Raw genomic sequence first — 15,225 nt, 5'->3', positions numbered from 1 at the left:
CCCCCCACATGAGCAGAGCAGCCCTCCATGCACCCCCTGCAGCCCTGAGACCCCCTTCTCCCAATGGGGTCTGTCGGGAGAGGGGGACGGGAGACTCACCGGGTCCCCGGAGGCGCCACGAGGAAGCAATTGCAGAGGGTCGATCGTCGCCCCCGGCAGGGAGGGAGGGGCTTTTGCCAAGGAGGACCCCCCCCTTTTCCCTGTCCTCTTGGGGAAGGTGACTCCGTGCATTTAACCCTTGGCGAGCCGGGCGCACACCTCTCTCCCCTCCCTCTCAAAGCAGGAGCTCGCAGGCGCCGCGTGCGCCGCGCGGAGACCCAGAGCTGTTGCCACAGCATTGCAGAGTTGGCAGGGACCCTCCGCGGCCATCTAGTCCAACCCCCAGCGAGGCAGGAATCGCCTTTTACCGTTGGATCCTCCTGGCTGGCGGTGCGCGTCGTTCATTACCTCGGCCAGAAGCAGAACAGCTTTGTTTCCCGGCCACGAAACAGGTTCCTCCGCCGCGTCTCCCCAAAAAGAAGAGGAAGAGGAAGAAGGGAAGAAGTCAGCGGGAGGGACAGGGCCCCCTCGGACCTCCTCGGGTGGGAATGGAGCTCCTGCTCAGGGAAGGCGATGGGGGTCCTAAGGGTCCCCAGTTGAGCTGGCTCAGCAACGGGCTGGACCGAGCGAAAGGTGGCGAGTCCCGGGGGCGCAGGGACCGAACAGCACGGGGGGGGGTGTTAGTGGCTAGGTTACTGCTGCTGCTGTTAATATTGTTTTGGGTTTGCTTGTTTTTAGGTTTAAACCTTATTCTCATGATTGTGACCAAAATCACAATCCAAACTCTTCAATGAAACAGTCGTTAAAAGCCAAGAACTCATCACGCATTTCTATTACAGACGATAAGGGAAAAATTCCGGGGTGAGAGACGAGTAGTCCAACTCCTCTGGGTGTAGTTCCCCGCGGGTGTATGCTGTCAGTAAAAGAAGGACGTTCCAGCCAAGCAATTTGGAGCTCTTCTTCTTTGGCGATCCCTCATAGCCGAGTAAGATTGTCTTCCATAAACACGGTTTGAACAATGAGTCCTTAAGTGACTGTGGAGGCCAATTCTGGATCCAGACGTCCTTCCACAGTGGGGACATTGGTTTCCGGGCGGGAGTTGACCACAATGAGAATTTGCCAAATATGCCTTCCTCTTAGCGCGTTTCTCCCTTGCGTCCTGAGTTCGAGTGTCTTCAAAGCCCAGGACACCTTTGGTCAAGGCTGTTCTCCAACTGGGGCGCTCGCAGGCCAGTCTTTCCCAGTTGTTGGTGTTTATACTACATTTTTAAAAATTTCCCTTGAGACAGTCTTTCAAGCTCTTTTGTTGACCACCAGCATTATGCTGTCCACCTTAAGTACCCGCCACCCAAAGAACAATAAAACTATCTATGCATACCCTTGCCCTCCAGCTTTCCTGAGGATGGGCTTGGGGAACACCTGACCTCAGCAAACCCATCAGCGGGGGTGTCCATTGTTTCCCTCAAGGTGGGGGTGCTGTCTACGTGACTGTGTGTCTCAGGGATTACGGAGGCAGGGGGAGCCCTGGATTCCCAGAGGAGTCATTAGACATTGGAACCAAGGAAATGGGTCAAACAGTTGAATTTTGGAGATTATTTGATTCTATACTGGATAGTCGGAGGAAACGGTACGATACATGGTAACCACCTATTGCTACAGTTTTCTTTTCTGAGCTTCTTTGCTGTTGTGTGTGTATGGCGCCTGTGTCAATGGGTCATTGTCTTGGCCTTAGTTAAGAGGCTGTGGTGGGGACTTGTGATTTTTGGGGAGTCGTGGTTTTAACACAGAAACGCACACGAAATCCCCTTCTCCCCCCATGTTCAGTTATATGTCAGTGTTCATGTAGGAAATTAAGCAATGTATACGAAAGCCACAGAGATCATTGTGCAAGTTGTGCTGATTGTGGGCCACAGAAGCAAATGCAGCAGTTGCAGACCTCAGAACACACCAAGGGAGTTGGGGGAGGTTGTGTAGAGAACAATTCTTGCCCCTCCGCAGAGGAGGAAGAGACTCGTGATGGTGGTAAGTGACTCTCTGCTGAGGGGGACACATTCAGCAGGGTGCAGAGCTAACAGGATGTCCCTGGAGGTGTCCTGTCTTCCAGGTGCAAAGATTCCAGATGTGACAGAGAAGTTGCCAAGTCTTATAAAAAGCCCACTGACCACTACCCCTTCCTTCATATTCATGTGGGTACAACCAAGACTGCCACACACGACCTTCAACATATAGCAAGGGATCAGGAGACTCTGGGCAGGAAGCTGGAGAGCATTGGGACACAGGTGGTCTTTCCACCACTCCTTTCTGTCGAAGGCTGTGGCCCAGGAAGAGAGAGGAAAATACTGGATGAGAACTTTCTGAGGGGAAGAGCTGTTCGACAGTGGAACGGACTGCCTTGGATGGTGGTGGACTCTTCTTCCTTGGAGGTTTTTAAGCAGAGGTTGGAGGCCACCTGCCAGGGATGCTTCAACTGAGATGCCTGCATTGCAGGGGGTTAGACTAGAGGACCTCTAGTGTCCTTTCCAACTCTACCATTCTATGAAACAAACAAACAATTTTTTCCAATTACTATGATCCCAATTGAGTCAGGGCTTTCAACATTAGTACTAATTGGGCCCAGAAACACCTCTCACATTTCATTGCATCCTCTGTGACAGTTTTTCAATGTGAAGGGCACCCGAATATAGAAAGAGCTGCAGTTACTTTGATATGTGACACAGGTCAGAATGCATGAACTGTGCCTGCAAATAGTCCCAAAGCCTTTCCTTTATGGAAAAAGTTAATATAACTCTAAATATTGCATTTACATCAATTGCCATGAAGATTCCTCTTGACAGCATCAAGTCTGAGCCCCTTTAACTGCTTCTTCCCTTGCCAGGAGTTGGAGCTTATCCTGCTTCTGTCATGGACCCTTTAGTTGAGACTCCTGCATTGCAGGCAGTTGGACTAGATCAGCCTCAGAGTCCCCTTCAACTCTACAGTTGTATGATTCCATGACCATACTTGATGTCTTAAGGAGGCAGCTGCATTCAGCCTCGGCCGAATCCATGGTAATGCCAGTGGCCAGGAAACCTCTGTGACTCAGTTCCCACCAGCCTGACACTCCAGTTTTGGCATGATAAACAAATCAGAAATAAATGTCAAAAAAGAAATATTGGGCAGTGAGTGTGCACTCCATGGTCTTGAGAAACAAGGCCAACCTTTTTGCTAGGTTGCCAAAGTAAAAGACCACTGTTTTTGAAGGACAGATTCACAGCTGTCCATGGAGGCACAGGCCTATTCTGTGTCCAGGGCAGCTGTCTGCCAGCTCCACCTGGTACGCAGGATAAGACCCTCCCTGCCCGCAGACTGTCTTGCCAGAGTGGTGCATGCTCTGGTTATCTCTCGCTTGGACTACTGCAATGCACTCTACGTGGGGCTCCCTTTGAAGGTGACCCGGAAACTGCAACTAATCCAGAATGTGGCAGCTAGACTGGGGACTGGGAGCAGCCGCCGGGACCACATAGTACTGGTCTTAAAGGATCTTCACTGGTTCCCAGTACATTTCCAAGCACAAGCCTGAATGGCCTCACTGAGTAGACCTGAAGAAGCTTCTCCACCCACATCGTTCAGCCCAGACACTGAGGTCCAGCTCCAAGGGTCTTCTGGCGGTTCCCTCCCTGCGAGAAGTGATGTTGTAGGGAACCAGACTGTGGGCTTTGTTGATATTAGCACCCACCCTGTTGAACGCTCTCCCATCAGATGTCAAGGAAATAAAAAACCTCTATCACTTTCAGTATACATCTGAAAGGAGACCTGTATATGGAAGCTTTTTAATGTTTGATGTTTTATTACTTTTTTTATATTTTGGAAGCCGACCAGAGTGGCTGTGGGAACCCAGTAGGATGGGCAGGGTGCAAATAAAATTGCAACAACAACAAATAAAATCACAAATAAAATCACAACAGCAACTACTACTACTACTACTACTACTACTACTACTACTACTATTGTAATCCTCATCCTCCTCATTAAATCATCCTAAAATTAAATTTGTACACAGTTATTACTATGGTTCCTCCCTGCTGTGACTTGTTTGATGGCCCATGAGATGGGCGTTTTGACTGAAGCTCTTTCCACAATCCAAGGACTTGTATGGTTTCTCCCCAATGTGGATTCTTTGATGGGAAGTGAGACTTGCCCTCTTACTGTACCCCTTTCCACATTCCAAGCACTGGTATGGTTTCTCCCCGCTGTGAGTTCTTTGATGGGAAGTGAGACTTTCCTTCCGGGTGAAGCTCTTCCCACATTCCAAGCACTGATAGGGTTTCTCCCCTGTATGAATTCTTTGATGGGCCTTGAGATTACAGCTCTTTCTGAAGCTCCTTGTACATTCTGAGCACTGATATGGTTTCTCCCCTTTATGAATCATCTGATGATCTGTAAGATGGACGTTCTCACTGAATCTCTTTCTACATTCCAAGCACTGATATGGTTTCTCCACCGAATGAATTCTTTTATGAGCCATGAAGCTTTCCTTCCGACTGAAGCTCTTTCCACACTCTTGGCATTGATGGTGTTCCTCTCCATGGTGAATTCTCTGGTGTTGATGGAAGGCTTGGCTTCTGTTAAAGCTCTTTCCACATTTCAAGCACTGATATATTTTCTTCTCACTGTGAATTCCTTGATGGGAAGTGAGACTTTTCTTCCAAGTGAAGCTCTTTCCACATTTCAAACACTGATATGGTTTCTCCCCAGTGTGGATTCTTTGATGGGCCATAAGATTGGACCTCTTACAGAAGCTCTTTCCACATTCTATGCACTGATGCGGTTTCTCCCCTGTATGGATTATTTGATGGGCCGTGAGATTGGAGCTCTTTCTGAAACTCCTTCTACACTCTGAACACTGATATGGTTTCTCCCCTGTATGAATTCTTTGATGGGTCATGAGACGGATGTTTTTACGGAATCTCTTTCCACATTCAAAACATTGATATGGTTTCTGATCTCTGTGAGTTCTTTGATGGGAATAGAGATTGGCCCTCTTAATGAAGCTCTTTCCACATTCCAAGCACTGATATGGTTTCTTCCCGGTATGCATTCTTTGATGGGAAGTGAGATTGGCTCTCTGATTGAAGCTCCTTCCACATTCCAAGCACTGGTAGGGTTTCTCCCCTGTATGAATTCTTTCATGGCAAGTTAGATTGGCCCTTTGGCTGAAACTCTTTCCACATTGCAAGCACTGGTAGGGTTTCTCCCCACTGTGAGTTCTTTGATGGGCAGTGAGATGGGAGGTGCGAATGAAGTTCTTTCCACATTCCAAGCACTGATATAGTTTCTCCCCACTGTGAATTCTTTGATGGGAAATGAGACTATCTTTCCACTTGAAGTTCTTTCCACATTCTGAACACTGATATGGTTTCTTTCTCATGGGATTTATTTGATGGAAAGTGGAATGCAATCTCTGTCTGAAATGCTCTCCACACTCCAGATATTTATATGGCTTCTCCACTGTGTGGATTTTGTCTTGGTCTCCTTTGTTCTTACTTCCCAATTTATCACCACCTGCAGTACAGAGAGAAATGGATTAGAACCTCAGGAAAAAATGAACCCTCAAATTATTGAACAATGCTAATGAATGCTTGTGATAGAGGAAGAACTGAAGGGAGTTCTTGCTCTTCTATTGCATGGAGCCCAGACAGCCCTGTAGTTTCCCTGGAGCTCACAGCAATGAAACAATTGCTGAGATGGCTAGAGAGCTAGTGGTGGAAAACTCATTCTGAATTGGGCTGGACACTGGTTAGCGCTCAACACTGAGCCTACCAAGTGGTGATAGTGATGGCAAGGACTTTATTCACCGCCTCTATAGCCTCTGCAGAAAATGGCAGCAGGAGATTCTTTCAGGTGGTTCATGATATAATGGAACCACCTTTGCCATTGGAGCCTGGTGTGGACCCCAAGACCTCCTGCAATCATTTTGCAGGTTTTTGCAGATAAAGTTGCTCAGTTTTGGAAAGTGGTAGACTCCACCATGGCACCAGGGCCGGAGAAGGAGAATGCTAGGGTCCTGTCTAGTCAAGTTGCATGGGACCAATTCCAATCTGTTAGCTTCGAGGATGTGGACAGGATGCTTGGGCAAGTGAAACTAACCACCTGTCTCTTTGATCCTTGCCCATCCTGGCTCATAAAAGAGACTGAAATTAGACTCGTCATGGGACGGAAACTGCCTTGGTCGCACTGGTTGATGATCTCCAGCAGGCTAGGGACAAAGGTGAAAGCTGTTTCCACTTCTGCTGGATCTCTCAGCGGCCTTTGATATCACCAACCATGACATCCTTCTGGATCCTCTAGAAGAGCTGGGAGCTGGGGGCACTGTTATGCAGTGGTTCCCCCTCCTCCTCCTGGGCCATGTCCAGAAAGTGGTGTTTGGGCATGAGTTTCAGACCCCTGGGTGCTCACTTGTGGGGTGCCTCAGGGCTCCATCCTCTCCCCTATGCTTTGTAATATCTATAGGAAGCCACTGGGAGAGATCATCAGGAGGGTTGGACTGGGTGTTCATCAGTATGTGGATGATACCCAGCTCTACCTCTCCTTTAAATCAGAACCAATGAGAGTGGTGAATGCCTTGTGTGGCTGTCTGGAGGTGGTTGGAGGATGGATGGTGGATGGAGGTTAAATCCCGACAAGACTGGAGAACTCTTTTTGGGGGACAGGAGGCAGGCAGGAGTGGGGGCTTCCTGTTCCTGAATGGGGTAGCTGTGTCCCTAAAGGGCCAGGTGCACAGCCTAGGGGTCATTCTGGACTCACGGCTGTCCATGGAGGCACAGGTCAATTCTGTGTCCAGGGCAGCTGTCTGCCAGCTCTATCTGGTATGCCGGCTGAGACCTTCCCTGCCTGCAGACTGACTTGCCAGAGTGGTGCAAGTTCTGCTTATCTCCAGCTTGGTGAATAAACACCGGCTCCCTCAGCCTGAAGCGAGATGGCGCCGCACCCCATAGTCACCTTTGACTGGACTTAACTGTCCAGGGGTCCTTTACCTTTACCTTTTACTACTGCAATGCACTCTGCGTGGGGCTACCTTTGAAGGTAACTCGGAAACATCAACTAATCCAGAATGTGGCGGCTAGAGTGGGGACTGGGAGAGGCCACCAAGAATGTATAACACCAATCCTAAAAAATCTTCACTGGCTCACGATCCATTTCTGAGCACCATTCGAAGTGTTATTACAGTGGAACCTCATGTTACGTATCGTCCTCCTTACGAACACTTTGGGTAACGAGGTTTGCTAACCCGGAAGTAGGTGTTCCAGGTAGCGAACTTTGCCCCAGGATGTGAGCAGAAGTCATGCACCGCGGCGGGAGGCCCCATTAGCAAAAGCGCACCTCAGGTTAAGAATGGTTTTGGGTTAAGAACGGACCTCTGCAACAAATTAAGTTCATAAACAGAGGTACCACTGTATTATTATTTACATGTGAGGTCTTACAACAGAGTTGGATTTTGTTTGGCCCAATCATGGAATCTGTTCCATCTCGGTCGTCTCTTTGGACAACTTAACACCAACAGAAGCAATAACAAAGGACCTGAGAGAAGCTACTTCCACAACAACTCTGAAGCCTACATTTTAAAAGGCCTGGGTAGTTCAGATCAGCCTGATCATTGTTTAAAATGGCGTAAATGGAGCAAGAATATTTACAGACAAAACAGTCAATAGTCCTCCATTCAAGATAAGCTGTATCCCAGATAAGAATTCCAGGTGCTCTAAATGGTTCTGTTGAGCTCCATCAAAATCTGAGATATTTATGGAATCTCTAAACACACATTATGATCCAGCAGCAAGCCTTACTGAGAGAGGCCACGATCCTGCAATTCTCCTCCATGACTTCCTTATGCAGAGCTCTCTGGTCAGGATCCAGCAACGCCCACTCATCATATGTGAAATGAACAGCGACATCTTCAAAGCACACTGGACCCTAAGAGAGAAAGACAAAGTTCTCCTCTCAGACATGCTTCTTTTAACATCTTAATATATTTGTGTGTGTGTATTTTACTCTGTATTTTAATAATGGACATTAATCTTAGTGTAAATGAGTGGAACTCCACATTGCACAACATAACCCTTTTTCCAGATGGAAGGATTCCCACTCTCCTCTCCCTGTGTGCTCTTCTGGAGGGGGGGACCTTCTGTTGCCCTAAAGCCCACTTCAAGGGGTGCAAGGGGGCCCAGGGGGGGGAGAAGCCCTTGGAGAGGGGAAAGTGCCATTGTGAAATGGATGGGTCTGGGTAGGTCCTCCTGGCCACTGTTCTGTATGGTTTGTCAACTGCTTAGAAGCCTGTTTCAGCATCCATCAATCAATCTGGAATTAAATTATAATGATTGATAAATCAGACTAGTGACATTCAGAAGGCGAGTTAAGGCAAGGTGGCTGTCCTCATTCTCAGCAATTGAACCTTCTCAAATGTCATTTCCAGCCCTTGTTAAGGGCAGCCAAGAGGAGGAGATAGATTCCTTCGGGGCCAGAGGCACTCTGACTGCCCCACCCCTCAACCCCCTTCCCCACAGGGCTCCCTCCCTCTACCTGAGCTGCTTCCACAGCTGCTGCTCCTCCTTCACCACCATGAACAGATGAAAGAGGAGGTCTTGCAGGCATCATCTGGTCACCTGTAAGAGACAAAGGTAAGTAGGAAGCCAGGAGTGCAGCTGCTCTCCAAAAAGTCTCACCTTCCGAGTGTGGGAATGTTGTAGCAGGAGAGGATATATTGATTAAATATTATCTTTCCTAACTCACACGACTGAGTTTATTCATACAGCAGAGTACAACCCCCTCTTTATACAGCAGGAAGCTAGTTGCAGATCTGTTAGAATCTCTTAAGTTCTAATATTCCTGGTAAGACCCCTAAAGATCTCCTAAAAGATAAGATCTCCTAAAAGAATCTCCTAAAAGATCTCCTAAAAGCAACAAGAAGTTTACTCACATTCAGTTCACAGTTGGATCCCTGAAGGCAGGCTTTAGCTTAGAGTTACAGAAGAGGGTTTGAGTCCATCCCATATGAGAATGAGCCCATGTCCTGGTGGCTGAGAGCCAGCAGTGCAGTCCAAGAGAATAAAAGGCATCAAAAGAGGAGGTGGACCTTTTGTGTCTGGAAGGGTCACGCCCACCTACCTGGTCACATGCAAAGGAAGGATGCTCCAGATCAGATGGAACAGGAAGTTGAACTGGCTGGACCAACATTCCCCTGCATGTCCTCTCTAGGCAAACTGGAAATGCTGTATTTGACTGCTTATGTTACATCCAACACTGAGTGCATTTGGACATTTGTCCATTTCATAATTTAGATGTGTAAAAGGAACACATCTCCTTGGGGCTCTTGGCTCCAAGTGTCCTCCCTCCAAAGATGAAAAGAACCCATGGATTCGTTTTGATATCCACAGAAAGGGACCAAACGGAGAACGGACTCCTTCCTTACCCAGCAGCCTCTCTCTGGTGTCCAGCGGAGTCCTTTTGGTCTCAGAGGAATCTGGGCCCATTTCTGCAAACAGATCCTGCCTCTGAAATAGCAACAAAGATTCAAAACAGAGAATATGAAGAAGAGTTAGAAAAGGAAGACAGAGGCAAAAACTGAAGGGCAATCTGATAACATTCAATGGCTGCTTTCCAAAAAAAGGATGGAGAATTTTCAGATACTCTCACTCATGTTCGGAGCCCCTTTGGAGTATCCAGAGGAAAGTCTCTCTCACCTGCTTTCTCTCTCACCTGCTTTCTCTCCTCTGCCTGACTCAGGAGGAAACCTTCGGCCAGGGCCACTGCCTGGGAACTGGTCTCCACTCCGCATTCCCTCACCCAGTTCTCCATCTCCGGTGGAAGGACAGCCAGGAACTGCTCCAAGATCACCAGGTCCAGCATCTCAGCTTTCGTGTGCCTTTCTGGCTTCAGCCATTGATGGTAAAGGTGGTGGAGTCGGCTGCAAACCTCTCGAGGTCCTTTGGCCTCCTGGAAGCAGAACTGCCTGAACTGCTGGCTCTGCACATCTGAGCAGAGAGTGTCCTCCTCACCCAGGATCTTCTGCACAGAGTTTCCCCAGAATCCCCCACTGCTCCCAGTTCTGATGTCATCATGTCTTCTTGCTTCAGGCCCAGCTGAGTCTTGCTCATGCATCTGTGCTCTCAGGAAGCCTGCAAGAGAGATGAGGAAATCCTTGATGATCTGACAAGTTCTCTCTGTCCGGATTAAGAGGTGCTAGGAAATTCTACAAAACACCATCAAACCTATAATTACTTAAATCCAACTAACAATACCACCCACAATGTAACCGGTTGTGTTTAACCATATGAATTCTTTATACATTATATAAACATACCTCTTTTCATGTTATCAAATTAAGTAGAAGTTGTGGGTCTCAAAATATCCTCTGAACATCGGAGGGGCTGCGTGTCTGAATGGACATACCAGTGTCAGCCAGGAGTCTGGATAGCAGCTCTGTCTGCTTCATGGGTGGGTGGGTGGGGGTGGGGAAAGCTTTGCCTCTGACGGAAGGAGAATGGAGGGCCCACTTGCATCTGGAGGACTCAGCACCAGAAGAGAAGAGGAGCCCTGCAGGATCAGGCCAAAGGGGCCCCTCTTGAGTCCAGCCTCCTCTTCCCACAGGGGCCAACCAGGGGCCCCTCATGGGAAGCCCACCAGCAGGACTGGGGCGCAAGAGCCACTTTCTCCACCTGCAGCAAGTGGGACTCTGAAGCCTTGCAGCCTCCAAGGGGGGAGACAGAGCATGGCCGTCATAGCGAGGAGCCACCCTGGCAAATAGAAGGGGAAGAAATGGAGGCAGTGAGAGATTTTACTTTCTTGGGCTCCATGATCACTGCAGATGGTGACAGCAGCCACGAAATTAAAAGATGCCTGCTTCTTGGGAGAAAAGCAATGACAAACCTAGACAGCATCTTAAAAAGTAGAGACATCACCTTGCCAACAAAGGTCCGTATAGTTTAGGCTGTGGTTTTCCCAGTAGTGATGTATGGAAGTGAGAGCTGGACCATAAAGAAGGCTGATCGCCGAAGAATGGATGCTTTTGAATTCTGGTTCTGGAGGAGACTCGCCCTCTCCTCCCGCTCCACCAACTGGCCTCGCCCTCTTTCAAAGCCATCTCGAATCGGTGGGTTTAACTCCACACGGTGAGATGGAGCGATTTTCTTTTCTCTGTCCTAAATCTTCCAGCATTTATCACTGAGGCGAAGCTCTCTTTTTTACTTCTACTAATGTCCGGATGTAGCCGTCTGGCTACAACTTCAGTTAATAAATGTAAATCTGAATTTGGGGTTTGGGGCTTGCATGCCTCCCCCCCCCCGACCCAAAGACCCTCCCCAAAGGGGCAAAGGAAGCGCAGATCTGCCTCTCTCCTGCGCCCTCGCCCCTCTCGCCAGGACCCTCTGCTCCTTGATTTGGGGGTCGTCGTCCCCCCTGCAGGAGCTGAGCAGCCCCCGTCCCCATGCACGCCCCCCTGCAGCCCTGGGACCCCCCTTCTCCCAATGGGGCCCTATGGGTCAAGGGAGAGAGGACTCACCGGGTCCCAGGAGGGGCCACGGAGGCAGCATCTTCAGAGAAAGACAACAGCCCCCCCCCCCTTTATTGGCGGGCCTCTCCAGGAATGCAGCCCAGTTCCCTTTAACTCTTGAAGGGAGGTGCTTTTCCTCTGGAAGACCTGCCCCCCCTTTACCTCCTGTCCCTTCTAGAAAGCCAGCTCTGCTCCTTTTAACCCTTGGCTAGCCGAGAAGGTCCGTATAGTTAAAGCTGTGGTTTTCCCAGCATAGCTCTACAATTATACCGTTACTTGACAGCGCTGGAAGAGGACTAGTCTTTGGAAACCGTATAAATTCAATGCCATTACCGATTCTCCCCATTCCCAAAGGCATTTTACTCTTACAGAGTAGGCGGACTTGGACATCACCTTCTTCCATAATCCTCTAGACAGGAGGGCCTGGCGTGCTCTGGTCCAGGGGGTCACGAAGAGGCGGACACGACTAAAGGACTCAGCAGCAACAACAGCAACCCATAGCTCTCGCCTCTCAAAGGAGCCAGTTGCGCATCCATGCAAAGGAAGAGCAGAGTTCCTCTTGCGACCTCGCCCCTCCCTGGCAGGACCCTCCGCTCCTTGACTTGGGGATCCCCCCCCCCCTTGCAGGCTCCCCACATGCAGGTTCCCCTGTAGCCCTGGGACACCCCGTGCACCCTCTGGGAGAGAGAGAGAGGAGACTCACCGGATCCCAGCAGGCGCCGCCGGGGCAGCATTGGCAGGGAGAGACAGAAGCGCCCCCTTTTTTTGCAGGAAAAGTCTGGGGAGGCGGGGAGGGGCTTTTGCTCTGGAGGACCTGCCCTCCCCGTCTTTCTTTCCTCTCTAGGAATCCAGCTCGTTTCTGTTTAACCCTTGGCAGGCCGAGGGCACCCAGCTCTCCCTCTTCTCTCCCTCTGGAGAGCAGGAGCCCCGGAGAGCCACGTGCATGGCGCGCAAAGCACCCAGAGATGCTTTATTTGGGGGACCCTCCTGGCCGGGGGCTGAGCTTCCCCCTCCCTGGCCCAGAAACAGGAGGAGCAACTTGCCCGGTCCTCCTCCTCCTCCTCCTTTCCCTGGGAAAGTGGAAACATTCTATCTGAGCTGTTTCACAAAGGAAAGCTAGTGTTTTGCAATGAAACTTTGTATAAAAGCGTTCGTAAACGTACCGTTCTTGCTTTTGTAATTTGTGTGCTTTGTGTTCTCCCATGCATTTTGGGAAACATAATATCTTCCATGATCTTTTTTCAATCGATGGGTCTAGACAGCCAATTGTCTTCAAATGTTGTCCTGTTTGCCCAGGTGTGATGCCTGAGGGGATCCCCCCCTATCAATGAACCCCAGGAAAAACCCATTTCCAGTGTCAATATTGGCCTTGTGTCAACTGTGTCTGGAATATGTAAATTCTCTAATCCTCATGGAATGAGACATACCTTGACCTGCCTGACCCCCTTGTAGCCTCCCCCCCCCACTGCCGCTTGGAAAGGGGGTGTCCCAGGTTGTGACTATTTAAAAGGTTTAGGTTTGGCAGGTTTAGTCGTTGTCTGAGGACTATCCCTGCCTCCGGGTCTGGTCCTGTCCGGACGGATACTAGAATCAGCAAGGGATACCCACATAGCCTGAAGGTGCTGCTGTGCAATGCCAGGTCAATGATTCATAAGACCACTGCCATCCATGACGTGATCATGGATGGAGGATTTGACCTGGCTTGTGTAACAGAGACTTGGTTGGATGAAGCAGGTGGGCCTGTTCTTGCCGCTGCTTGTCCACCAGGTTTCTCTTACGCACAGCAACCCAGGCCCTGTGGGCGGGGAGGGGGGGTTGCAGTGATTTTTAGGAAGTCATTAGTTTGCACCAGGCATCCTATTGGGAAGACCCAGTACTCTGAGTGCATGTTCTGGAAGTTGGGCAATAGGGGCAGTACAGGATTCCTTTTGGTGTACCGACCTCCCCGCTGCACCAAGGATTCCCTGCCCGAGCTGCTTCAGGTCGTGGCGGATGTTCTCCTGGAGACACCTAGTTTGGTTGTCCTAGGGGATTTTAACATCCATGCCGACACGACCTTACAAGGGGCCGCTCGGGACTTCGTGGAAAGCATGGCCTCCATGGGGCTGTCCCTGAATAAATTTGGCCCAACCCATAGCCACGGACATGCCTTGGACCTGGTGTTTACCTCCATGGATGTTGGTGTTCTGACACTAAGTAAAAGCGAAACAAAAGAAGTGCCATGGTCAGACCACTTCCTGGTGCAACTTGACTTCTCCGCGACCCTTCCCCTCTGCAGGGAGGTGGGACCGATTCGGATGGTCCGCCCCCGCCACTTAATGGATCCAAATGGTTTCCAGAGAGTGGTAGGGGATGCTTTATCCCATGTTGATGGCCTTTCAGCTGATTCCCTGGTGGCCCGCTGGAATGTGGAGTTAACCAGGGCTATTGACTGTTTGGCTCCGAAGCGCCCTCTCCGATTGCATGGAGCCCGGACGGCCCCGTGGTTTTCCACGAATCTGAGGGCAATGAAACAATCGTTGAGACGGCTAGAGCGCCGGTGGCGGGTGACCCATTCTGAAGCTGACCGGACACAGGTTAGAGCTCAGTGTCGAGCCTACCAAGTGGCGGTAGCGACGGCGAAGAAGGCTTTCTTCGCCGCCTCTATTGCATCTGCAGAAAACAGCAGCAGGAGACTTTTTCAGGTGGTCCGCAATTTAGCGGAACCACCTGCTACATCAGGGCCCAATACGGGCCACATGATCTCCTGCAATGATTTTGCAAAGTTTTTTGCAGATAAAGTCGCTCAGATTCGGGAAGAGGTAGACGCCACCGTGGGAGCAGGGCCGGGGCGGGGGAGTGCTAGAGTCCTGTCTAGTCAAATTGTGTGGGATCAATTCCAATCTGTTACCTCCGAGGATGTGGACAGGCTGCTTGGACGAGTGAAACCAACCACCTGTCTCCTTGATCCTTGCCCATCCTGGCTTATAAAAGCTAGCCGGGAAGGGCTGGGCGATGGGCTTCGTGGGGTGGTGAATGCTTCCCTCCGTGAGGGAGCCTTCCCAGACCCGCTGAAAGAGGCGGTTATTAAACCGCTTCTTAAAAAACCATCTTTAGATGCGGCCACGATGGCCAACTATCGCCCAGTCTCAAATCTTCCATTCTTGGGCAAGGTGATTGAGCGAGTGGTTGCTGAACAACTCCAGGCACGCCTGGAAGAAGCGGACCATTTGGATCCCTTCCAATCGGGATTCAGGCCTCATCACGGGACTGAAACTGCCTTGGTCGCACTGGTTGATGATCTCCGGCGGGCTAGGGACAAAGGTGAGAGCTGTTTCCTAGTTCTGCTGGATCTCTCAGCGGCGTTTGATACCATCGACCATAACATCCTTCTGGACCGTCTTGAGGGGCTGGGAGCTGGGGGCACTGTCATACAGTGGTTCCGCTCCTTCCTCCTGGGCCGTGTTCAGAAAGTGGTGGTGGGGGATGAGTGTTCAGACCCTTGGGCTCTCACTTGTGGGGTGCCTCAGGGTTCTGTCCTCTCCCCCATGCTTTTTAATATCTATATGAAGCCGCTGGGAGAGATCATCAGGGGGTTTGGACTGGGTGTTCATCAGTATGCAGATGACACCCAGCTCTACCTCTCCTTTAAATCAGAACCAGTGAAGGCGGTGAAGGTCCTGTGT

The 15,225-nt window shown here is 50.1% G+C and overlaps 1 protein-coding gene across 2 annotated transcripts; it reads right to left on the bottom strand.

The window, feature by feature from the left end:
* Positions 1-3,842: 3,842 nt before the first annotated feature.
* Positions 3,843-12,403, bottom strand: LOC308486232 (uncharacterized protein). 2 transcript variants are annotated; one of them, XM_081022794.1, is made up of 6 exons: positions 12,264-12,403; positions 9,769-10,187; positions 9,482-9,563; positions 8,593-8,675; positions 7,860-7,986; positions 3,843-5,580 (listed from the first exon to the last, which is right to left on the bottom strand). In XM_081022794.1, exons 1-6 carry the CDS (start codon positions 12,292-12,294, stop codon positions 4,085-4,087), a joined length of 2,238 nt encoding a protein of 745 aa, XP_080878920.1. In that variant the 5' UTR covers positions 12,295-12,403; the 3' UTR covers positions 3,843-4,084. The 2 variants fall into 2 exon arrangements, with proteins under 2 accessions (XP_080878920.1, XP_080878919.1); XM_081022793.1 differs by lacking the exon at positions 12,264-12,403 and adding an exon at positions 11,570-11,726.
* Between the last annotated feature and the right edge of the window lie 2,822 nt (positions 12,404-15,225).

Source organism: Podarcis pityusensis, assembly GCF_964106645.2.
Source record: "Podarcis pityusensis genome assembly, chromosome: 10".
Classification (NCBI taxonomy): Eukaryota; Metazoa; Chordata; class Lepidosauria; order Squamata; family Lacertidae; genus Podarcis; species Podarcis pityusensis.
The sequence above is the reverse complement of the archived record's forward strand: the minus strand, read 5'-3'. Positions and strand labels throughout refer to the sequence as shown.